Source organism: Polistes canadensis, unplaced genomic scaffold (genome assembly GCF_001313835.1).
Source record: "Polistes canadensis isolate GaletaPanama2010 unplaced genomic scaffold, ASM131383v1 scaffold_0, whole genome shotgun sequence".
Taxonomy (NCBI): domain Eukaryota; kingdom Metazoa; phylum Arthropoda; class Insecta; order Hymenoptera; family Vespidae; genus Polistes; species Polistes canadensis.
Genome location: NW_014569547.1, coordinates 1,445,879 through 1,470,728, shown reverse-complemented (window position 1 = coordinate 1,470,728; position 24,850 = coordinate 1,445,879). Strand labels below are relative to the sequence as shown.

Here is a 24,850-nt window from a genome sequence, read left to right as displayed (position 1 = left end):
AAAAAAAAAAAAAAAAAAAAAAAAAAAAATAGATGTTAAACGATAATTGGAACGAATTATCCTTTATAAAATTCTTCCTTGTATTTGTATTATATTGTTTTCTATTATTTTCAATTTCAATCGTTTATGAGTCATCCCCGTATATAATCTTACTTTATCGAATTTTCAAACGTAATATAACGCACGTTACGAAACATTATGTTATATAACATAAATGACGAGAGAGTTTTCAATAGAATACAATTGACATTTTTTCTTTTTTTTTTCTTCTTCTATGAAAATGATTCACGAATAGATTATATATGAATTAATCTTTAAAAAGGAATTATTATTTTTATCTTAGATCCCCATTGTGTTAATTGTCTTTTCTTTTTCATAAATCATTTCACATGTTTTATATCTTTTATAAATTTTCTCTAATAATAATAAAACGCAAATAATTGTCTATTATAATAGGGAAAACATAAATTATCGGGCTTTTAAATCTACGCAACGTTTCATAAATCATATAAAATTATACTATACAAATTATCTTTCTTCATAGAATTTCATACTATGTAATACAAATTATAAATCATGATTCGATTAATGATTATCTTCTTACGTAACAACGTCAACGTTGCAATACCTAGATAATGCGCGTGTGTGTAAAAATTAAAAAGAAAGAAAGAAAAGTGCTTATATCCTATTTGTGAAACCATTTGAATCTATAACAATAACAATAACAATAATAATAATGATGAAAGAAACAAAAAATGTGACTAGAAAGAAAATGATTTTCTTACGTAATACGTCTACGATGTAATGGATAAACAAAACTTAGATGCGTAGATGTAATGTGAATTCACGTACACTTATGCATCAGCATGTTCGTTTGTACTTACGAGTAGACCTTGGATACACGCATCGTATCCTACGTAATTAATCCCGTGTGAGACTCAACGGACGTGCCGGACTAATTACCCGCCACTCGCTCGACCACCTCTTATATGTATATATACATGTCCACGCATATACACATACACACACACATATAATACAAATGCACGTTCACGTCCACGCCCACGCACGAGTTTCACATACATGTGCATAAAGTAGTAGAGGCATGCATGCATGCATGCATATACGTATACACCGTCCCATATGTACTTGCATTTCTAGGTAACACGCCTATAGCGTATAAACACCTATACATATACACTCACGTACGCACAATTCCCAACCACAGCTTTTCTCCGCGAACGTAAATTTCTCGCCTAACTAGATTATTCTACTCGAGTTGGAGATGTGATATAGAGAAGATAGTTATCAACGAGAGATTTATATATTTAAATGGATAGAAAGAAGTTTAACTAACATCGTTGCAATATCCAAAATATCTAAAAACCCGAACATATTACACTTATCTTATTTACACGTTTCCAGATTTCGTTTAATCTGCACGTTTTAATCATTCGTATCTTTTCACCATTCATATTATGATACATTCATTCATCCCCATTTCTTACGATCATAAATAAAACAAGTAAGATCTTATTAACGCGTGTTAATAGTTGGACACGCGGTTTCGTTTTTTCTCTACTCTGTTTTATTAAAACGATAAAAAACGTTTATATAATAATTACGTTTTATATAAGTAACAAATACCCTATTCGAAATTTTGATCTATAATAACAACAATTTATAAATTACACTTTTGTATCCAATTTCAAAAGATTTCCAATCTCTCGTTCAACGTTATTTTAATATAATATAAAATAAAAATTTTCTATTTTTTTTTTCTTTTTTCATTATAGGAATGAATCGTTTGATTCTAAAGTTGATCTTGTTAGAAAATATTCCGATAGATATTCGAACCTGTCCCGTGAACTCTTTCAGACCGCGGGTACCGCACCGGAACCTGAGGCTGTTCGTTCGATTAGCGTCAACGAAGAAAAACGAGAATTAGCTTCCTCTCTCTCTCTCTCTCTCTCTCTCTCTCTCTCTCTCTTTTTGGGTTAAAACTCGTGATCGAAGCTCTATGGCCGAAGAGAGAATTGATAGCACGACGAGACCTCGATCGAGGGACGAATTCGAAATAGATACGTCGTGTCCGAAAGATTTAATCCCGTTAAGAAGCATCAGTTTCGAGTTCGGGGGAACGTAATCGAACGAATGAACGAATGAACGAATGAACGAACGAACGAATAAACGAACGAGAGAAAAAGAAAGTAAGCGTAGATCGAACGTTCCGAAAAAGAATTGTAAAAAGAAAAATTCTATTTTCACGATGCTTTTTCGTTTGATCTTTTAGTTAAACGTGATGCATGGGAGAACATCAAAAAGCTAGTTAACAAATTTTTCTTTTTCTACATCTCTTATAAAATAATAATGATGTAATCATCTTTCTCGTAGTGCTTTACTTTTTTTTTTTATTTTTTAATCATAAAATTTATAATAAAAACACTTTTTCCCGTTCGACTTGTATACACAGGTCGTTTGTTTGATTTTAATAATCCATCTCTCTCTCTCTCGCGAAAGATTCTTACAATTATATTCCATAGTTAATTGATCGAAATGAAAAACAAAATGTGTAATACTAAACAAATAGGAAAACAATGTTGAGAAAATCGTACGTGTTGGTTGGTGCTGTAACTGTAAAAACAAAATGGGAAAAATAACGTGTCTACGAATTGATCATCCTCTGTTTTTACTGTTATTTCAATGTTTTTTTTTTTTCTAGTATCAGAATCAGTTTAATTAAATAAGGAATAATACGAGATACGTTTGTTTTTAAATTATATACATACTTCTTGGAATATTAAACAATTTCGATTTGATATATATATTAGAAAATTGTATCCTCTGAAAAGGAATGTTAAAACAAATGTATATATACGTTTAAATTATCCTAAATATTAATAAAGTATATCAGAGTGTTCGATCTATCTTAAATAATTGTTAATTAATTTAAAAAACTGTATATTATCTTCTATATGCACGAGGTATATGTTTGGAGCACCGTCTTCCTCGAAATTCACCTTAAGACTGGCACTTTGTCCTCTATCAAAATTCTTTTATTGAAAATTGTTTATATGACTTTCCGAAAGTTGCGCATGTGTGCAACGGTAATAATATTTCTAATAAAGACAATTTAAGATTACAACGTCTTAATTTTAGCACTTTTTTTTCATTTTTATGCACTTCTTTCAACAAAGTTATAATTATTTTAATGTTCCTGCGCATTGATAACTTCGAGGAGGTGGGGTAACATTTTCATCTAATAAAACATCAAATTGAAATTATTTAATATTCTAAGTATGTCAATAGATATATAATATTTAAACCAATGCATATGTGTTTAAAAAAATCTTAAATATAAAGAGAGTGAATTAGAGTATTAAAATAATTGTTTATTAATCGATACAAGTGTATATTGTTACTTAAAAGCTCGGAGTATACGATCTATGTATCGTTCTCTTCGAAATTCCCCTTCAGACTGAAACTATGAAAGTTCTGTTATATTCAATGTTGGTTTATATAAATGTATGCTTAAAAAGCATCATAAACTCTTTTATCTCTGAGTTAAAAAGAAAAAAAAAACAAAAAAAGAGGAAAAGTACTACAGGAATAAGAAAAAGTATCGAAATATGGTTGGATCCAACTCGAATGATCTAACCGCATACACACATACGTTCTCGACTTAAAATCTTAAAGTTAATATTTGCTAAGATATCGAAATGGTTTCAGTCAGTTAGGTGAATAACCGTGTACATAGTCTATCTATACATATAAGACAAATTCAAACACTCGTTCGTAAAGTTTCGAAAGAGTTCTAAACTTATCTATCTCTTATTTATATTTGTCAATCGTCAGGACCGATCCCATTTCTTCTTCTTTGCCATTGGATAGACTAAAAGTATCGATAACGTTACGTGATATTTCACAGTGGGCGTGTATACGAGAGACAAGAGAATGATGATAACAACTGAAAAAGGGATACTGCGGAATGTAGTTTACCTATAGAAAAAGAAAAATAATCAAAATCGAGGGTTGCAAAAGAGAAAGGGGGAGGGGGGAGGGGGGGAGGAATTGTACATGGGGTGACTTTGAGCTTCACTGACCCGTGTACTGTTCGGACAGGCTCTTCTATCTGTACTTTACAATCGAGGATTTTATTGAAATCTTCTTCGGTTCTCTTCTTCCTTCTCTTATATAAACTTTAACAGACATTTTTATCCGTCAAATAAATTTCAACGTTTTCTTTTCTATCCAAAGGATTTTAAAAGAAACGGTGTGAGAAAGGAAGAGAAAACAAAAAAAATAAAAAGAAAGAGAGAGAGAGAGAGAGAGAGAGAGAGAGAGAGGAAGATAGTTATAAGGATAAGTATACTAGATAGATAGTCATATGGAGTATGGTTAGAAAGAGGAAAGAAAATAAGAGAGGAAAATTATTGCCACCGATATGAAAGAGCCTAGAGTTATCGCTGATAAACCGTATCAAACCGTATGCCGAGAAATCGTATCAGAACTGAACTTCAACTCAACGATTTACGATTTTACCCGAGCCGCACCTGATACTTCTCTTTTGCTATGAGATGATCATTCTTTCTTTTTCTTTCCTCTTCTTTCTTTTTTTTCTCTCTCTCTCTCTCTCTTTTTTTTTTTTCTTTTTTTAAATTTTTCTATATCACTTCGTATACCTACTTTTGAAAAATAGAAAGAGAGGTAAAACATTCGTTTTTTATATTTCACCCGAATATGCAATTTGTTATCCTCTTTCAACTTTGATATTTTGTTTACGCTACTTTCATAAAAATATTTAGTTTTGATGGATTGTAATAATAAAAAAAAGTAAAAGATTTATCATGATACGTCAATACAAATGATTATATTCAAAAATTTGATAGTAAAAAAGAAAAAAAGAAAATACATTTATCATTCAATTATTTTGTTATAATTTATAAAAGTATTTTTCTTTTTTCCCCCCCCCCCCATACGCGATCAATAATCCTTGCGAGTTATTTTAGATAATAATTGTTTGTGACTCACCCTGTGTGTGTGCATATATACATATTGTGCAATTAATGTATGTATATACGTACATAATTTAGAATAAAATTATTGGAAGAGTTTTTGAGAGAATATCGTAACAAGCCTGTATATGTCTGTATTAATAAACTACCAACGTCAAAGTCTGGTTGCACCCATAGAAAAGCGTTCCCCATGAAATTGGAACGCGTCGAGGATCGGTCTACATTGATTTTCATATTCCCGTAAGCTCACGTCCAAGTACGTTAACGTGTTTTATTTTTTTTTTTCACCCACCCCCCGCCCCTCTTCCTATCTTTTCTTTTCTTTTCTTTTAAACGACGAGAAAACATAAGACGAGAGAAAATTGTACGGGCACTATCTTTTTCGATACTCCGGAAGATTTCCCTTGGTATAGAATGAATGACATGTCAATCGATTTCACGTCTGTAGAAAATGCTACTCTTATTCTTTACCAATCTTATACTATCATATATACGTAATACAATTTCTTTTTTCTATTAGAGAAAATGTCTATAAGTATAATATTTTAGAAATTTAGCACACAAAATAAATATCAAATTAAAAAATATAACATACGAATATTAAAAAAGTAAGAAATGAATTTGAAACGTATTATTTTATCCTCGTGCATTAATATTTTTGTTGATTTGTTTGTTATCGCTCATATAAAAGTTTGTTAACACGCTAGCCTGATTAAATTTGATTTATTATTTCACTATTACGTTTCTATCAAAACCGAGGAGAACGAACCAGTTTTATTTTTTATCCATTGGAAAATCTACCAAAGATTTATATTATTTTTTTTTTATTATTAATATATATCGAAACAAAAAAATAGACAAATCTTTAATGGACACATTATACTCTTATCGAGATCATAATTATTTCGTATAAGGAAAAAAAAAAAAAAAAAAGGAAATGGAAAATCATGTCTACCAAAATGGTATAACACTTTAATAATAAAAAATCAGGTATTTCTTGAAATCGTGACATATGTCGAATCGATTGAAGAAACGTCAACGCATTGGAAGTGGAAAACGTCTAACATAAGTCATTAAAGCGTCTCTCCTATCTGTTGCAAATGTTGCAACTCGTATATATACTGCTGCTGCAATGCGTGCGATTTCGTAGGAATGCAGACACGTTGCATCTTCTAGGAAGCTTCGAGCATTGCCAATTTTCACAAGTACGAATGTTGTTAGACGTACTAGGAAGTATGGTTAACTGGTGAGAGAGAACGAACGCTTTACAGTTAGCTTTCCTATCTTCCTACCACTTGCAACCATAAGCTTTTGCATGCTGAACTTGGTGTCACGATTCTACTACAATTCAAATGCTAAACTTTTCGAATAGTGTGTTCAGTTTCTCCAAGTTAATAAGTTTTAAGCAAAGATTAGAAGAGAATTGTACAATCAAGTATATTTGTTTAATATTGTCTAATATTATATCAAAGTACATTAATATTAATTGATCGAACAATTAACTACGAACACATTAAAAATAACAAGATAAGAAAATTCTTGAGATATTAATTAATTTCGGTTAGAAAAAAATTTTATTCAATATTTTCTTACATATCATTAAATGATTAAAATAATTTTGCATTATATACCATATACATGTATATACCTATCGTTTAATAAATATACATATATTTATCGTTAATTTCGAGTCAAATAGAAAATCATTTCTCGTTTATTCGCATAGGAATTAGTGTAATCGACGATGTAGCTAGCACGTGGGACCCGGTAGGGCCGAGTATCGAATCGATCGAGCTGTGTGCCAAGTGCGGTATGCAAATAATCTACAAATTCAATACGCGTATTTCTGGCGTGCGAAGATAACGCTACAAAAGCGAAAACTTCTGTCTGCCTAGTCTATCAGAGAACCAAAAGAGAGGAAAAGAGAGAGAGAGAGAGAGAGAAAAGGCCCACGCAATTTTGTTTTTCTTTCCTTCTTTTTTTATCCGATAAAATAAGGGACTTAAAATACCACGCGTTAATTATAAGTCAATTATAATACAATATTATATTTTAATAAATGCATTTATAAAAATATATTTACGTGCGTTTGTATTTATGTATGTATGTATGTATGTATGTATAATTTTAGAAGAAAATAAAATATATCGTTTAATAAAAACGAATTGTGTATATAAAATAACAAGGTTTTTTTTTTTCTTTCTCCCGTAGTGGCGTAAAATCAAAGAAAAATTCCAAATAATTCGGTCGTTTAAATAAACGGGGAAACGCGGAAAAACAGTTGGTACAAGCTTGTCATGAGAAAAAGAAAGCAAATGAGAGAGAGAGAGAGAGTAAGTGAGATTAAACAAAAGAATAAAAAAATAGAATACAGGAGAAACCGGTGAAAAACAGAGAGAAGCTTATGAAAAATAAAGTAATACGGAGAAACTGAGAAAGAGGAATACTAGCGGGGAGGGAAAAAAAAGGAGATAGAAAAAAAAAAATAAAACGACTCTATATATATATATAAACATTTGCACCGTTGGAAAATAATGTCTTCCAAAAAGATAGAAAAATAATAATCTGTTCGTTCTTTGAGAGAGCAAAGTCATACCGAGAATACGCTATAGTAATATGAAATTATTCCTATCGATCGATTTACAAAGCTGCAAAGGAAAAATTCAATAAGCTACTTACGCATAAAAGGAAGTATTGAATAATACAAAGATGATATAGAATTTGTTACTTTTTTTCTTTTTCTTTCTTTCCTTTTCCGAAGCCCCCTTTTAATAACATTCACGTTGATTCTAATTTTTTCTTTTACTCTCTGCACAATATTATATATATATATATTTTTAATAATAGATAATAATATTTAACAACTGCATGCGAGCGTGTACCTCTATACACATATTATATATATATAAAAAAAAGTAAAATATATTATAATGCAATGATTTGTCATTGCAAATGTTTATCTCTAATGTTCAAAATCGACAAATTCAAATAATCTAATATCTCTCGAATGTCGATTGTTTCATTAACAAACACCATCACTGTCTATACATATATATATATATATATATATATATATATATACATATCTCTTTCTCTTTCTCTCTCATCTCTCACAAAACAACAACATACGCAGGAATACACTGATATACTATACACGCGTACACGGTATATATTTCGTGATAATTACCGGTAAATTTGTAATACGTGATACAGACGTGACACCTGGGCATCGCGTTCACGTCCTATAGTAACGTTCTGGTTTGTCAAATGGCAAGAGAATTTGTGGGAGAACGAAGCCGTTGTTACCACGAAACAGAAACAGAAACAGAATTGGACAGATCCGAAACTGTGGTTACGCAGCTGTGCGACAAAGTAATCGCTTTTTGTTCACACGAAACTAAACGAGATGTTACAAAACCTTATCGTGTTTACGTTAGTATTGTAAGAAATAAAAACGCTATCTCGTCACGTCTAATCCTTTCTCTACCACGTTTTTTTTTTTTTTCTATCTAAATCCCCCGTTTTTCCAACAATCGGATGCTAATTCTCTTTGCATAAAACCAATTTCCCTTTTTCTTCTCTTTTCTATTTTAAAGTCGATTGTTTTTTTTGTTTTTTATTAACAAAATTTAACTATATCTATATTATTCAATATAATATTAATTTTTCTCTACATTTGATTATCGCAATTTTAAAATGTATAATTCAATTGATTCGCGAAGTAATCAGAAATGTTTAGAGAACCTAAAAACCTAAAAATAAAGATAATATGAAAATCGTATATTAAAATAAATCTTCTTATCCATAAGGTATCTCGCAATAAGTTCAATTAAGTTAAGTAACTTAAACAATTAAGTTAAATTTACGATTAGGAGAACTGAATCGTGGAAAATGCGAACATATTTGGCAAGATAACGCGTCACGTTACAATGTTTTAAACGCTTCTTCGTCGTAACTCGATCGCTTATCTTATCGGAACGGATTCTCTCTTTCTCTCACTCTCACTGTGGAAGGTGCCGAAGTTTCCATGTAACATTCAACGAGAAAACGCATAGGGATTAATACGTGTTCGATCGTAATGTTTGTCCTCATCTGCATTTGCATTCCGAATGCTCTCTCTCTTTCTCTCTCTCTCTCTCGCTCTCTTTCTCTCTTTCTATCTATCTTTCTCTTTCTGTCCCTGTAGATTCGATAACGGTTTAATTCGTGCAAACAGGATGACTATAGTAGGATTTAGTAGCTTGATAAAACGAGTGTATGTACTAGGTACCTATGGGTGTACACATTCTGTCCTGCAAACCTTCCATCAAACCGTTTATCCATCACTGTTTACACGAATAAATGTATCTTTGTCGATCGTTAAAAATATATGAAGGAGGAGGAGGAGAAAACAAAAAAGGAATAATTAAGAAGAAGGTTTTAATTGCTAGATATTATTTTATAGAATATAGAAACGATGAGATCAAAAAATACTGCACATTTCATATCATCTTAATCGTAATCATAAGAATTTATAATAACATTATTATATTATTTCTAATATATAAGATAATTGTAATCTATATTATATAATTATTCATTATACTTGTTTTATATTATAAATTAAATTTTATATTCGTCATGGTGATAATATTTTATCTAAACTTTGTTTCGCATTAAAGAGCACTTTTGTGATGTAGTTATCGTTAATTAATAATCTTTGTAATGGACATTTGTTAAAGCTATACCAATCTGATAATTGTACGTACTTATTAGTTTTGTTTTTGGTATGAAGAAATTTGCAAAGATTGCAAGCGGCTTTAGGTATTGCATCTTCTATACGATAACGTGTCTTCCATTTAAAATATTGTCGATATTCGTTTGGATAATTTATAAGTCGTTTTAAATATTCGGCTAATTTTTCTGGACTATCGTAATCTAATGCATTAATGTAGGAATTTGGTGGTGCGAATCGGCTGTAATTTGCTCCTCCGTAAACGATCGGTACTATGTTGTATCTGTGAAATAAGAAAGAAGAGAGAAAAATTCGAAGGAATAATGATGATACATTATTAATTAATAATTAAATTTAAAGCTATGAAACATTAATCAAATTAATAAATAAAAAAAAACAGTCTTATTCGATTATAGGATCTTTCGTTTCTTAACAAACTAATTTGTAATTTGTATTTTTTAATGCAGATAAATGTTAAAAGAAACAAATTATAGTATATTCATTTATAAACTATATTCTATGTGTCATGGGTAATTAAAAATATTATCTATAGAAATAAGAAAGACTAAATTTCAATAATTTGTTTGCATTACCTCAATGCTTTATAAAGCTTCTCCGTGACGTAATCGTGGCACAATGAATTTTCGAAGGAGAGATAAAAGTAATATTGCGGTTCGAATATGTCGTAGAAACAATCACGTGATAATGGACACGTATTATCGTCACCACAATATCCATATATATCAACGTTTATATACTTTGATAATTCTTTTACGTAGTTCCAACGCCCACTTTTAGCTCGACAATTGCTCACCAACCAAGCTATTTCCTTATTTTTATTTGCAATTCTTGTAACATCTACGATTCCAATTAAAAGGATTAGAAAATATTCAATGATTTATATTTATTGAATTTATTAAAGTGTAAATACAAACTAATATGACGAATTAATTACATTTCGATAATAATTTAACTCATTTAGTTTTCTATTTCATTTATTTTTCTGTCATAAAGTTGTATAGAATCGATATATTATATTATACTTTCATATGAATTCCAAGAGAACATTTACAATGTTACGCGTTAATTATTTTCAATTTCAAATTTGAATGATAATTTTATAGATATTTCTTTTTTTAATATATTCACATCGAATCGATATTTCATATTTTATATTACTTTGAAGAGAACGTTTATAACTCACGTGAAAGAGAATAATTTTGACGTAATACGAAATTATTAAAATGTTCAAACAGTTGAGATAAGTAATATTTATTATGGCAATCTCGAAATGCAATATTTGTGCATTCAAAAATGAAGCGACTTTTTCTTCTCATTATTTTTATCTAATTTAATCAAAATTAAGAATTTTGTAAATTTCGTCTAAAAACACACGCATTCAAATAAGTAAATAAATATATATATATATATTTTAATAGTATATAAATATTGGAAAAACCTTTTAAATGTGGCGTGGTAGACAATGCGTCACTGCTATCATCATTATCAGGAAGATCCCAGAAGACATGATTAGAAGGTGCCACAATCTTCTCAGTTTTAATGTCGCGAACAATTCCATAAGCCCATAGAATATCACTATCCAATCGATAAGTCATCGTATTATTAAAATATATCTCGAAATATTCATCTTCGATTGGCCTATTTTCTGGGCTTTCCAAATTAACAAAAATATAATGTTGATTATAAGCTCTTTTATCAGGCAAATCTCGCCTATCTAATTCGACACCATGAAAAAGTATGGCGTCATATGTATCGACATCAAAATAAGATCTATGATAAGTTGCGTAACAATCATTCACTTGACAAGATTTGAAAATATCACCATGGCCGAAATAAAAATCTTTATGATCAAACATTCCATTCCAAAATAAGATCGTCTTGAACGTCCTGTTACTGTTCAATTGGTATGGAAACAATTTTTGGTTGACTTTGAAGTCGAGAACATTTCTTATATTCAAGTCGAAGTAAAATGCAAGAAGGTAGAGACAACCGATCGAAATGATAAGTATGATTAGGCTAATTTTTCCACAACGCCATGACATATTGCGATCGAATTATTTCTTCGAATTTTCTTCTCTATTCTCACGAAACTAATTAATATTATCTTTCCTTCTTTTTTTTTTATGATAAATTCCGTTTATCATATATTCTCCAGTGGTATTCAAAATAATAATTTATATATCGAGATAGAATATTAGTGTTACTTTCTCTAGTATCCATAGAGAACAATTAATACATTCACTATCCTGTAGAAACAATTATACTTATTTTTTCAACATTTTTTTCTTGTAACAATGAGGTCAACGTTATCACTATTATCAGTACAAATTAAAAATAGAAATATTACTTAACTGCAATGTCGATTAAATACTTTAACGAAAACTTGCACATTATTCTTCTTAAGATGCTGTCACCATCGAAATAGTTGTTTGTTTGCCTTTGCTTCTCCTGTTTTTTTAAATACTAATTAGAAATGCAACCTTGATGATTTATAGATTTATCAATAAACCGTAATAGTTTGATATAAAATATATCCTATATAAATATGTACACAAATGGTCAGATTAAATAACATCAAATATAGATATACATTAGATTAGATTAGGATTTAATATAGATAACTATATATAAAAAATACACACTTTATAAGAATTTTCTAATCTAATCTTCTTGTCGTTTATTCGTAAACTGGTATATGAATTTATTCAACTGTATTTATAAATCTCGTAATTCGTCTAATTCAATAAATTATCTTCTCGAGTTTACGTCTAGTGATGTTTAAAAATAAACCGAACGAGGAATTAATATGTTAAATAAATTATTTACAATTGTTAAGAACAATTGCCAAACTTATTAACTATGAAATTAAATTTGTTTTCGTTCGTAATAAGAAAAAAGGAAAAATTGTCGTTAAATTTAATCGTCGATTTTAATAATTATCTTAATCTTACAAGAGGGATATATTGATAAAAATCTTGTTCTTTTTATCAAGCCAGAAAATTGATTTACGGAAAAATTTGATACTACCCAAAGTTAAAACAGGAAAGTAAAGTAATTTGTCGGAGATGAATAATAAAAAATAAGCTCGGTTGATATCTGGTGTTGTAGTTACATATGTTACGTGTGAAAATAACCTCCCAAAGATAAAGCACACAGAGAGGACAAAAAAATATAAAAAATGTAAAAAAGAAAGAAAGCGACATGTGAAAGTACGAGAGTGATAACTCTTATTTTATTTAAGTATATATATATACGTGTAAACTCAGCTATTATATAAAAAGCAAATTATTTGAAACTACACGTATAAATAATAACAACAATAATCATAATAATAATAATAAAATATTATGATAAAATGTATGTAATACGATGTAGCTGATTAGAAATTACCATTTGAAAGCTTGATCGTTTAATATCGAGCAAATTCGATGAGAGAATTTTCGTCGGAAGGGATTTATATCGTAATCGGATAAAAGTGAGAGAGAGTGAGAAAGAGAGAGAGAAAGAATGAGAAAACGAGAAGAGAGTGATTACGTTAATTAATTAAGCCTTTCGTTAGATAATTAAAACAAATAGTGATCCAAAGAAATTTTGCGACCGACGACAAAACAACAATGAGTGAAAGCCTCTTTCAAATTTCATCGATAGGAATATTAAAATGCTGAAAAATGTGATTGATTTTTGTATCTAGTTACATGAAGATATATAGTGTTTTAATAAAGTGTTGTGTGGTAAATATGTAAGGACGGATTTGATATCTAACGATTGTCGTTAAAAAGAAATACGCGTATAATAAAATGAAACATAATATATTTTATACGAATTGAACTTTCGACTTTACATATAAGCAAAAGGGAAATTTAAAATGATAAATTTGTTAACCGATTAGAGCTGCGATTAATAACCATACTTGTCACACTCGACGAAGAGATATTATCATTTTGAATTAAAATAATATTCGAAAAGAACGAAGATATTCGTGTTCAACTTGTAAAGTGGAATTACGTATTGTTTGTGGCCTTACGTTACTCAGTATCATGCAATAACAACAAATTTAATTTACCAACTATAATCACTTTTCTAAATAATTTATATCTTTTTTTATTCTTTTCTTTCGTATTATTCGTGCTATACGTTTAAATTAAGTAAATACGTCAATTTTCGTAATAAAACAAATTTTTAGAAAGAAATACGACAGCCACTTGATGATAATAGCTTCATTAAATTTTATAACAGCTGTACATACTTTGTTTTTTTTTGACGATTATACGTGTTATTTCGGCAAGAAAACAATTTTATCAAAGAAATGAAATGTCTGTAGTATTTTTATTTCAATAAAAAAAAAAAAAAAAGAAAAAGGAAAAGAATGAAAGAGTTTCTAAATCGTTAACTAACCTTTACGCCACCCTGAATAATAATAACGTATACACAATACTTAATAACATGATGCAACAGAAAAAAAAAAAAAAACACAATGATGACACAACGATGAATTCCCTATTCGAAAAATATCCATCTTTGAAGTAATACATTTCTATAGTCGTTTTACCGTTTAATCAATCGATTGCAATCGTATTTTACTTGTTTCCACGTACGATTTTCTCGATAAAACCTTTTCCTCGTGGAGAATTCAAGCACGTTTTCTAAATGTTATTCTACTATCCTTTCACTAATCCCAAGTAATACTTTGACGAAAACATCAGTCGATTTCTGATTTATTTTATTAATGGAAATCGTTAACGTACACTTTGTATTATCGATATTATAGTTATATATTATTCGGGAATGAATCATTTCGACGATATAACATATATAATACAGAGAGGCACTATTGATTGTCGTTGTTAACTCTCACTGAACTAATTATAAACTGTAATTATATTTTATCTTTAGTATAATATCAATGTGATAAATATCTATACATAAATATATATATATGAATTAATTAACAAAATTTATATTAATTAATTTCGTCGAGCGACCCATTTCTCGTTTTTTTTTTCTTTTGTTCTTTTTTTATTCGAATCCTTATAGAATCGTAAAGCAAAGGAAAAAAAACGAATGAAAAAAGTTGACTATTATCGACAGTTCTGACCGGCACAAGAGTCGCGTCACGACTGTGACTAAACTGAGACACTGCTTACTAATGTTGTTAAAATTACCTAGCCCGACCTCGAGTTAAGCAAGCAAGCAAGCAAGCAAGCAAGCAAGCTAGCTAGCTAGCTAGCAAGTAAGCTATCAAGCCACTCCTTTCAGTCGTTTGACTCACAGACGATAAAACGTAACGCTTCGTGAACGCTATGTGAACTCGTCGTCGACCATCCGTTGACCGATAAAAATTCAACACTACTGAAAAAGACGGCACGAACGTTTACTACCGCCCCCCCCACACACACACACACACACACATACACAAAGTACTAATTTGTATTTTTAAACTCTAATTGTTCAAACATTTTTTTATTTATATATTATATCACGTTGTGGAATTTAAATTTTATTTATATATTGTGATATGCATATATATATATATATATATATATATATGTGTGTGTGTGTGTGTGTATGAAATAGATACCAAAAAAGAAAACAAACAAATTTTTGATATATTATAAATAAATTAGAATAATATATATAATTTTGTTTCCACCCAACGTAACAAGTATAGTGGTTTGTTTCCTATAAACTTTACTTTTAAATTCGAAAAAAAGAAAAAAAGGGAGGAGCAATCGAAAGAAGAAAAAAAACATTGGAGAACACAAAATTAACTTTATCTTTTTGTTTCTCCCTTCCTCTTCTTCTTGTTCTTCTTGTTCTTCTTGTTCTTGTTCTTCTTCTTGTTCTTCTTGTTCTTCTTCTTCTTCTTTTATTTCCTTTTTCAAAGACGAGAAAGACAAGCAACGAGTAAGCGAACTAAAACTAGCAATCCCTTCCTTCTTCTTCTTTTTTTTTTTTTCTTTTTTTACCTTTCTCGTGAAAATTCGATAAATCCTTTTCGACTATAGCCTCTCTACACTATATATATATATATATATATATATATATATACACTACTACGAAAGATTTATCTTTGTCGAAAGTTTGGATGGATGGTTAACGAGCACCCGTTTAGAATTTTATCGTCAGGAATCTGCGAATTTTATCGTCCTCGACCATTTCCCTGAGATCGAAGTTTATGCGATATAGGTAACTTTCTCTCTTTCTATCTAAAGAAAAAGCGAGAGAATAACGAGAGACTTTCGATTAAGTGATTTAAAAGGCAAGGGTGGAAGAGGGGGGTTAGGAAGGAAGGAAGGAAGGAAAAAGAAAAAGAAAAATAAAAAGAAAGAGAGAAAGAGAGAGAGAGAGAAAAGAAAAATATGAAAGAGGAAAAAAAAAATACGAGAGGAAAGACTTAGCACCATATAAATTTGATCCTTATATCATTTTCTCGTAAAGCTGAGAAACTTTACAACCACGATCGAACGAGAGTTCTTCTCTCGTAAAGCACTGTGAAGAAAGAAGGAGAAAAAAAAGAAGGAAAGAATGAGGTAACCCCCTCCTCTCAGCCCTCTCTTTCTCTCCCTCTCTCTCTCTCTGTATTTCTCTTGACGTTGATTTATAAGAAAAGAACTCGATGAAAGAAGACTACAATGATAGCTAAATTCCTTCTCATTTTTCTTTTTATTTGTACAAAATGTTATTCATTAACTGTTGACGAGAAAGGGGTTGTTCATTTCCATGCATCGCGTTACGCGTTTAAATATAATCTCCATGAAATATTTTAATATTCTTTTGAATAATAATCGATTTATTATTTACGTTTAGAATTACAAATGTATTCGTGTTAAATGTTGAATGTGAGATTTTAGATTTACTTGTTTGTGTTTTTTTTATATCTCGATATATATAATTGAGTAGTCAGGTACCCGGAATACCTAAAATACCTGGGTTCCCAGTAGTTGACCTAATTTCAAATGAGGGAATACTATTTACGTATTGATTGATTTTTGTTTTAAAGTAAATCAGCTTATTACATTTTTAGGAGTAAGTTTATAAATAATTTATTAAGTCGTGAAGATGTGAACCTCCCAAATTATACGGTTCTAATTAAAGAATATTATGGAAAATTGTTAGAAGAAAAAGAAAAAGCTAAATCAAATAAAATATTTATTTTATTTAAAAATAAAAAATTGAAAAGCACAATATATATATATAAAAGTAAATAACCATATAAATAGATAGCTTAAACTTAAAAAATGTCTTATTACAGGAAGTAATTATGCATTTCTTCCGTAACAAAATGCACCATCATTTAGAGACTGATATTGATAGCGATACTGAACCAAATTCAAGTTATATTTTAAATATGACCCTATTTGGATATTCTTATATACTTAAATTCTACATATAATTCTTCAAATTGTTAATTTTAAGCTCTGCGCATAGTGACTCGCATTCTCTTATAATTAAATTGACAAATTATTTGCAATGCGCATGAAACACCTTATATGTTAGAAATATCTAACAAATTTTATAAGCTTATCACAGCGGATAGTTTTGATTTTAAGACCGGAGTTAAAATAAACTTGTTGGGTGATTTTGATGCGTCAATATTTTATTACATTTCCTATCGGTCTATATTTTTTCAATAAAATGTACTTAATAATGCCTGCTTATAAAACTATTACTAATGCATACTTTACATATCAACACAAATAAAATAATTTATCTAGAATAATATTAGCACATTTTCTACCTGTTTCTAATCGTAGTCAATTATAACCTTCATGTCCAATCGCTTTGCAAGCTCCTTCAATGACATCAAATATTTCTTTTACATCCAAGTAATATTATATTTGATTATTAGATTTTCTGATTATTCGCTAAACACTTCCTATTCCCAATACATCAAAATGACTTATACGTCTATAATGCAATAAAATTTTGGTTGGAATTAACTTTTATTCTTTAATTCCTTTTCAACAGTTTTCCATATTATTCTCTAATAAAAATAGTGTACTTCAAGAGTTTTACATTTGTTTTATTTAACAAACAATTACTAAGCTTTTCCTTTCACGTATTAAACATATTATTCATTTTAAAACATGAGAAAGATGAAACACCACAACTAATCAATACATAACCTTACTTTTACGGATGACGTCTTGCGCCGATGTGACAACTGTACCACGTGATTGCACCACGTTATCGCACCACGTGATCGCGCTTACTTTTAAATGTATGCACATTTATGAATATATTCTACATATCAGTTTGGATAATTATTAATAATCATGTAATGAAGGCGAATTTTAATTAAAAGTTTCAATAAATAAATTATCTTTTCATTTAGGAATTTAACTAACAACATTAGAGAAATAATCCTAACAAAATTACTAACGTTCATGCATACTTCACATAGTAAGTAGTTATACGTAACTAGAAATATCCGAAATCCGTTCTATCGCGTATTAACTAATGAAAACTTATGTTAGTAACTAGTTAGTATATATAAGTTCTTATTAATCAATTAAACTATATATAATCAAAGTTTATTATAACAATAGTTAAATATTAAATTAATAAAATTAATTTTTATTATAAGCAAAAATAATATATTTTTGTTAAATTTCTAATATATGATAAATTTGAAATCGAATCTATTTAATACTTATATAATATTAGTATAATATCACATATTAAATAATAATTTGTAAATAATATATCAAAAAATATTAATATTCATGATTAATCGTACGTTCGGTAATATGAAAGAGAAAATGAACTATACGTGTATACTATTCAAACATACTTGTAGACAAATTGTAAGCTTTGGGTTGGATCGATAAAGCTTGGTTTGAAATTTCGATAATGAAAGCAACGAAGCAACGGAAGGGTTGCTTCAAATTGCTCCATGCAAATGATCGGGCCCGACTTCAGACATCTGAAGGATACTCGATGGCCAGCAAAAGGAGTCGTTTAAGACAATAGCCAAGATGATCGTCTCTAGTCTCGTGTGAGAAACTATGCGAGTGAATCTTTAGTATGTTTGGAATTTTGAAATGAGTAGTCCGTTCTCTCTATACCACAATCATTTTCCATCGATACCATTCTTACAAGAAACGAACTCGTCTATATTTTCCGCGTAGATATTTATAGAACAAACAAAAAGTTTCTTCCACTTGATGCTACATTTTAATATTCACCCCATATTAAAAATAATTTAGAATAAATAATTTATTCTATCTTTAAAGAGAGATTTATATAAAATGTACGAATCATTTGTCGAATATTAACAAATAATGTCATTATAAGAAAATGTATTAAAAAATTATTGAACTTATTTATCTTATTAAGACCAAAACAAAGACCTAGAAAAAGTTGAAAAATCCTCTCTCCCCTTCCCCCCAAAAAAAGTTAATGTCAACGTCGAGGTTCTAACGTTCGATCAAGAAGATGCTTGCTTGCTTGCTTTAACCCTCAACCCCTTTGATTAGCCTTTAAGGTAGCTCGAAGCAATTGTTCCGCCTTACGGGACGTTTCCATCTTCCGTTCTAGCGTGCTCGAAAGCCCATCTCGATCCTTTTGTGCAAAGGACGATGTCGTCTTTTCGATTATGGCCTCTTCTCCTTGTTCCCTTTTCCATCCATCCCTTCCTCCCTATCCACCTTCTTCAAACCTTTCCCCACTCCCACTGTTTCACCCATCGTATTCTACCACCCCCCCCAATCCAACCCCACCTCCTAGTCGTTACTACTCTTTCGACTGCATGGGACGATTTCACATCGATTCACTTCAATTATCGCTGCGTCTATAAATTTCGAGTAACGCAACTGGAAATACGCCAGCTTGAATTTAAATGAATTTCATGAGAAAATGACTCGATGGGTATATTTACGCGAGAATTACATAGACTTGGTTTTTTTTCTTTTTTTCTTTTTACACGTCAGATATATTTTTTTTTAATTTTTTCTTATAATATCGCACATTGTATTTTATATATTATATCGGGGGAAAAAAAAGGGGAGAAGAAAAAAATAGAAATCAATTCATATTATATTTTATTTAATATTATAGGAGAAGCAATAAAAATTGTCGTGTACATTGAAAAATGTACAATTATTAAACACATTGAAAGTAAATACGTAGAGGAAGAAGATTTTATTTGAAGAAAATAAAGAAGAAAAATATCGACGTTTTAAACGAGATCGAAAGAAAAAACCCCCCATAGGAATATTGCGCGCGAATGATCGTAGTAGAATAAAAAAAAAAATAAAAAGATAATTCTTTTTTATTCGTATCCTCGAAACACGACGACGTTCTATACTAATCGATTCTCTTTTATTTTCCTTTGCGCAGCACTCTCAGAGCCACCGATATTTGCCGAACCAATACCCAACGTCACCGTTGCACTTGGAAGGGACGTCAGTCTACCTTGCGTCGTTAAAAACCTCGGTACTTACAAGGTAATCCAAATAAATATTATATTATGTAAGATCAAGTATATTATTCTAATATTTTATCTTTTCTATTTCATTTATCTTCTTACAACGATATATCCTAAATTTGTCAATTAACACATTATTTAATTAACATTACATTTATATATATATATATATATATCGTCAACGTTTATTTAACGGTAGCATAGATCTATGTTTTGCAACATAATTAGAAAAAAAGTATCATATGAAAACTTAGTGATGGTGTCTCATTGCTGCCTATCATGGACAATGGTGAATTCGTTAAAGTTTCATTCAATTCTAATTGATATCGATGATAATGCAAAATCATTTAGAATTGATTTTCCAAAATATACATCTGCCCGAAATTCGAATATTAATATGAATGATAATTAACAATTTGTATTTAGTAATTGCACAGTAACTGACAACGATATTAAGTATAATTGTCGAAATGTAACAATTATAACTGGCAATAATAATCGTAATTATTATTATTTTTAATTTAATATTAGATTCATATAGATTTCAAATTTTATCTTCTCATAGTTAAAGAAATGAAAGATATTATTTTTTAAGCAATTTATGTTAATTTCATATGAAGAATACAGAAGTACAGGAAGTATAATGTCACGAATATAAAATATTATATAATTAACAATTTAATTTTGAAAAATCTACATTTTTCGTTTATGGCATACGTACATGGACTTTGTAATCCTGCATAGGACATTATATTTATTTCATATATGAGCGACTATGATTGTTTTTTTTCTTTTTCTTTCTTTTTGTAAAAGCACGTAGAAAATGCATAAAAGATAACAAGCGTCGGACCATATCTAATTCATTTTTTTGTAATTTCAACAAACACTTCTTGTTTTTACCCACCCCCTCCCTGTGTGTACAAATTACGAAATAATAATCATTTACGTTTTATATTTTAATAAGAATATCTTAATCACGCGTTGTACTTTTGTTCCGGGAACAAATTGAAAAAAAAAAAAAAAAAAAACATCTTGCACTATTTCCTATATGTAACAAAACGTAAAAACGTTAAAAAATAACGTCGGTGTCGTTATCGTAACTCGCGAACCGGTGGGAAGCTTAACGATCGCACAACGTTGGTATTGAGAAGCACTGTTATGCAAGCGGTATTGGAAATGCATCAGTTGTCCCGAAAGGGAACTAACTGGGATGCGACTGTAGACTGCAAGCGAACGATCAACGTTACATACATCTATATACTACCTCTACGTACGCAGATATATACATACATATATGTATATATACATAGATCGGTAAACGTAACGAGCGATGCAGTTTTTCGAGTGAAACGAGTATACCTTTGCCGTTAAAATAGAGTGAAAGAGATAGATAGGGGAATGGGTAGATCGAACGATGGAAAATCCACGAACTTCATCGGAAGTTACGAACAACGTCGTTCGTTTGCTTCCTTATTTTTCTTCTTCTTATCCTTCTTCTTCTTCTTTTTACTTTTTATCTTATTTATTTTTTTCATACAACCCCATAAGCAAGTAAGAATAATAATTAAAAAAAGATAAAGACAAATAATGATAGATGAGCCTTCTCTATTTTCTAAATTCATAATTGATTTTAATTGAGCACCTCTGCTTTGCTAAATGGGAACAACGTGTTTACGAAAGAGCGGAGTAGATTCTCGTATATGCTATAGGTATGTATATATATGTATATATATATATATATGTATGTACGTCCTACATGCACGTGCACATAATTAAATACGTGTAAGGCTTACCTTCGACGATAAATTCTTGCCAAATATTATATACATATCTTAATATAACACACATTGACATAATTAATAATTAATTGAAGTATATATATATACGTTGAATGTTTTAATAAAAACGAAAATTTCCAAAAGATATTCATTAAAATAAATAATATATATATATATATATATATATATATATAACTTATATACCGCACGTTTGCTTTCGCAAAAGAAAAGGAAGAAAAGGACAAGACTATAAATAGAAAAAGGGTTTTCTTTTTTTTTTCTTTCGTTCATTCAATGCACTCTTTGATCGAACTAGCAGAAAATCCTAAGTACAGCTTTTGATAACCCCAAAGCTTTACCTTTCTTTCCCCTTTTTATATTTCTTTCTTTTTTCGTTTTCCTGTCTATCTCGTTAAGATGGTCCCCGAAAAAAGAAACCATAGCGTAGGTCCCAAAAGAAACCACGCAATTTTCTCCATTTTCTCGCAGATTTCATTATTCAACGAGTAGAAAGGACCTACGTGACTTTCCACAAACTCTTTTTCTAGAGATAGTCTAACGAACGTAACGAACGTTCCAGTCTGAAGAAAAAGTTCTATTACTTGGTACATACGAAATGCGGTTGGTATCATACTTAACCATTAAACCTAACGTTTTCTTTTAAACGGACCAAAAAAATGAAATTGAACTAGAAAGAATAGAACAGACAATGGGGTGGGTGGTATCGAAAGTAAAGTTAGGTCTAAACGAGCAATCAATGCGTTCAAGCAATCCTTTCATCACGTTGAAAACGTTTGGGAAATTTGATCAAAGAACGTTCAACGTTGTAGTTCGACGGCTTAGTTTCGTGTTCCGAAATTTCAATCGAATTCCTTAAGTAGAACTAAAATTGCCACGATATAAAACAACCTTACGATTGTTAGATATTTTTGATAATATAATCAATCCGATTTACGTGAAACCTTCTAGATCAATATGTTCTCGCGAAATGCACAATTTTTCAAAGAGATACAACTATGATTATTTGCTTTTTTCTTTAATTAGGAGTAGTCGACAGAAAAAGTAAGTAAGAAATAAGAAAACTAATTCATCTTCTTCTTCCTTTTCTAACCTCTTCTTCTTCTTCTTCTTCTTCTTGCACTTTCTTTCTTTTACTTTTGCAAAGAAAGAGAGAGAAACGAAATTCTTGTTTAAATAGCAACCGGTAAAATGCAAGCAGTTGCTTTTCAAAGAGGAACACGCTAATTACTTAACGCGATGCAACCCTGACGCTAACGAAGAAACATTGCTTTTATTTCATGGAGACACGAGTGGTGTCTTCTTCTTCTTCTTTCTTCTTCTTCTTTCTTCTTCTTCTATTTATGTCCAAACGAAATCAAATAAGTTCAAAATGAAAGGAAACTAAACTAAAGAACAGAATTGAATATAATATCACATTTATATCAATTTATTTTCGTACGATATCTTATTATGTTTATCGAGTAAAACTAACTACTGTTAGACAAACTTGTTTAAATATTAAATTATAATACACTTGTTAATGCAAAATAGTTAAAAATGTTAACCAATAATTCATTCATTAGAAACAATTTCAAAATAATGATAATATTTGTTTAACAATATAATATTAATTACTTAACTCTGTAAATAAAACGAGAATAAATAAACGCGCGTTGCTTTAACCTCGCCTCGTATCTTTTCACGAAGTAGATACATTTAAATGAAAAATAAAACAAATCAGGAATCAAGAAATGAGAAAGAGAAAGAGAAAGAGAGAGGAAGGAAATAAGAAATTAAATGAATTTATTCTCTCTTTTATACTAATCGTATTTATATTGATTTAAACGATTCCAATACAATTACGATAAAAACCTTCACGCAATTCTACTCGTCTTTTCATTAACAAAATTACTTCATCTTGATTACACGTTGTCAATAAGAATTTCACAATCTTTTCCTTTAAATAATTATATGGATTATATTCAAATAAAACGAACAGAAAAAAAAGAAAAGAAAAGAAAAGACGCATACGTATTTATAAAAAAAAAAAAATAACATTACACGTTTCATTCAACAAACACAACATACTGTATATAAAAAAAAAGAAAAATTATCAAATAACAACCGACAAAGACAAGAACATTGAATGATAATATCCATATTTCAAAATGATGCATAAGAAACTGAGCACGGTCACGATCAATGAGAAATCAGTCCATCCCATTCCTCGTCACTTCATTTCAAGTAATAGAATATGTTTTCTTAGTTAGTTACCTTTGCGAACTCATTCAAAAAGCAATCGATTTTAATTGATTCATACGAGCCACACTTTGGCTCCAATCATTATACATAATATTCCCATTAATTAATTCATCCTCGATGAATGATGATGAATTCAATTTAATTAGTGTTCAAAGTTACTAGAACTGCAACGAAGAAACGAGATCTAACGTATCTAGTGCCCTCCTATTGCACATCTAAAGATAAAATGCATATATACAAAAAAAAAAGGTATTAAATGAAAAATAATCATTTAATTCGATATGTACATTTCGGAGACCATATTGAACTAGTCTAGTTGGATGATTTAAGTTAGGTGAAGATATTTGGTCGCATAGTTTAGCCCGAGACCATTGGCCCACCCATGTGTGGACGGGGTGAAGATTGGGGAGATGGGTGTGGGTAGGAGTAGGAAGGGGGTAGGTAAGGGGTTTAAACGGAAGAAGTGGGAGGAGTTCTCGAACTTCAGGCGGCACACTCGAGTGCGCTTGGTAATTACCTAATTAGCAAATAAATTTAATAATTAATTGCCTAACCCCGCAAGAGTTCCGCGAATTCGTCGAGTAGCGTTCGCCGCCTCGAGTGGTGGCTCAACCCAAAACCATCCACACCC

The 24,850-nt window shown here is 30.0% G+C and overlaps 2 protein-coding genes across 9 annotated transcripts in view; one reads left to right on the top strand and one right to left on the bottom strand.

The window, feature by feature from the left end:
• LOC106791219 (lachesin-like) overlaps positions 1–24,850 on the top strand; it is a 208,029-nt gene that overhangs the window by 131,181 nt on the left and 51,998 nt on the right. For all 4 annotated transcript variants that reach the window (XM_014756919.1, XM_014757003.1, XM_014756754.1 and 1 more), the window contains exon 4: positions 20,092–20,198. In XM_014756919.1, coding sequence (XP_014612405.1) covers positions 20,092–20,198 — 107 coding nt within the window. The remainder of the gene's footprint in view (positions 1–20,091; positions 20,199–24,850) is intronic.
• Positions 9,588–15,082, bottom strand: LOC106791448 (alpha-(1,3)-fucosyltransferase C-like). 5 transcript variants are annotated; one of them, XM_014757457.1, is made up of 5 exons: positions 15,020–15,082; positions 12,103–12,198; positions 11,189–11,996; positions 10,323–10,587; positions 9,588–10,012 (listed from the first exon to the last, which is right to left on the bottom strand). In XM_014757457.1, exons 3-5 carry the CDS (start codon positions 11,790–11,792, stop codon positions 9,634–9,636), a joined length of 1,248 nt encoding a protein of 415 aa, XP_014612943.1. In that variant the 5' UTR covers positions 11,793–11,996; positions 12,103–12,198; positions 15,020–15,082; the 3' UTR covers positions 9,588–9,633. The 5 variants fall into 5 exon arrangements, with proteins under 5 accessions (XP_014612943.1, XP_014612604.1, XP_014612689.1 ...); XM_014757118.1 differs by lacking the exon at positions 15,020–15,082 and adding an exon at positions 14,300–14,700; XM_014757203.1 differs by lacking the exon at positions 15,020–15,082 and adding an exon at positions 14,346–14,700.

Bases quoted from the DNA above. Each gene is read 5' to 3' on its own strand.
- LOC106791448 (XM_014757457.1), bottom strand. From the start codon at position 11,792: ATGTCATGGCGTTGTGGAAAAATTAGCCTAATCATACTTATCATTTCG. The intron at 10,588-11,188 runs GTTTTTCCAATA...TTGGAATCGTAG, and splicing joins TACCACGCCACATTTAAAAG to ATGTTACAAGAATTGCAAAT. The intron at 10,013-10,322 runs GTAATGCAAACA...CTTATTTCACAG, and splicing joins AAGCTTTATAAAGCATTGAG to ATACAACATAGTACCGATCG.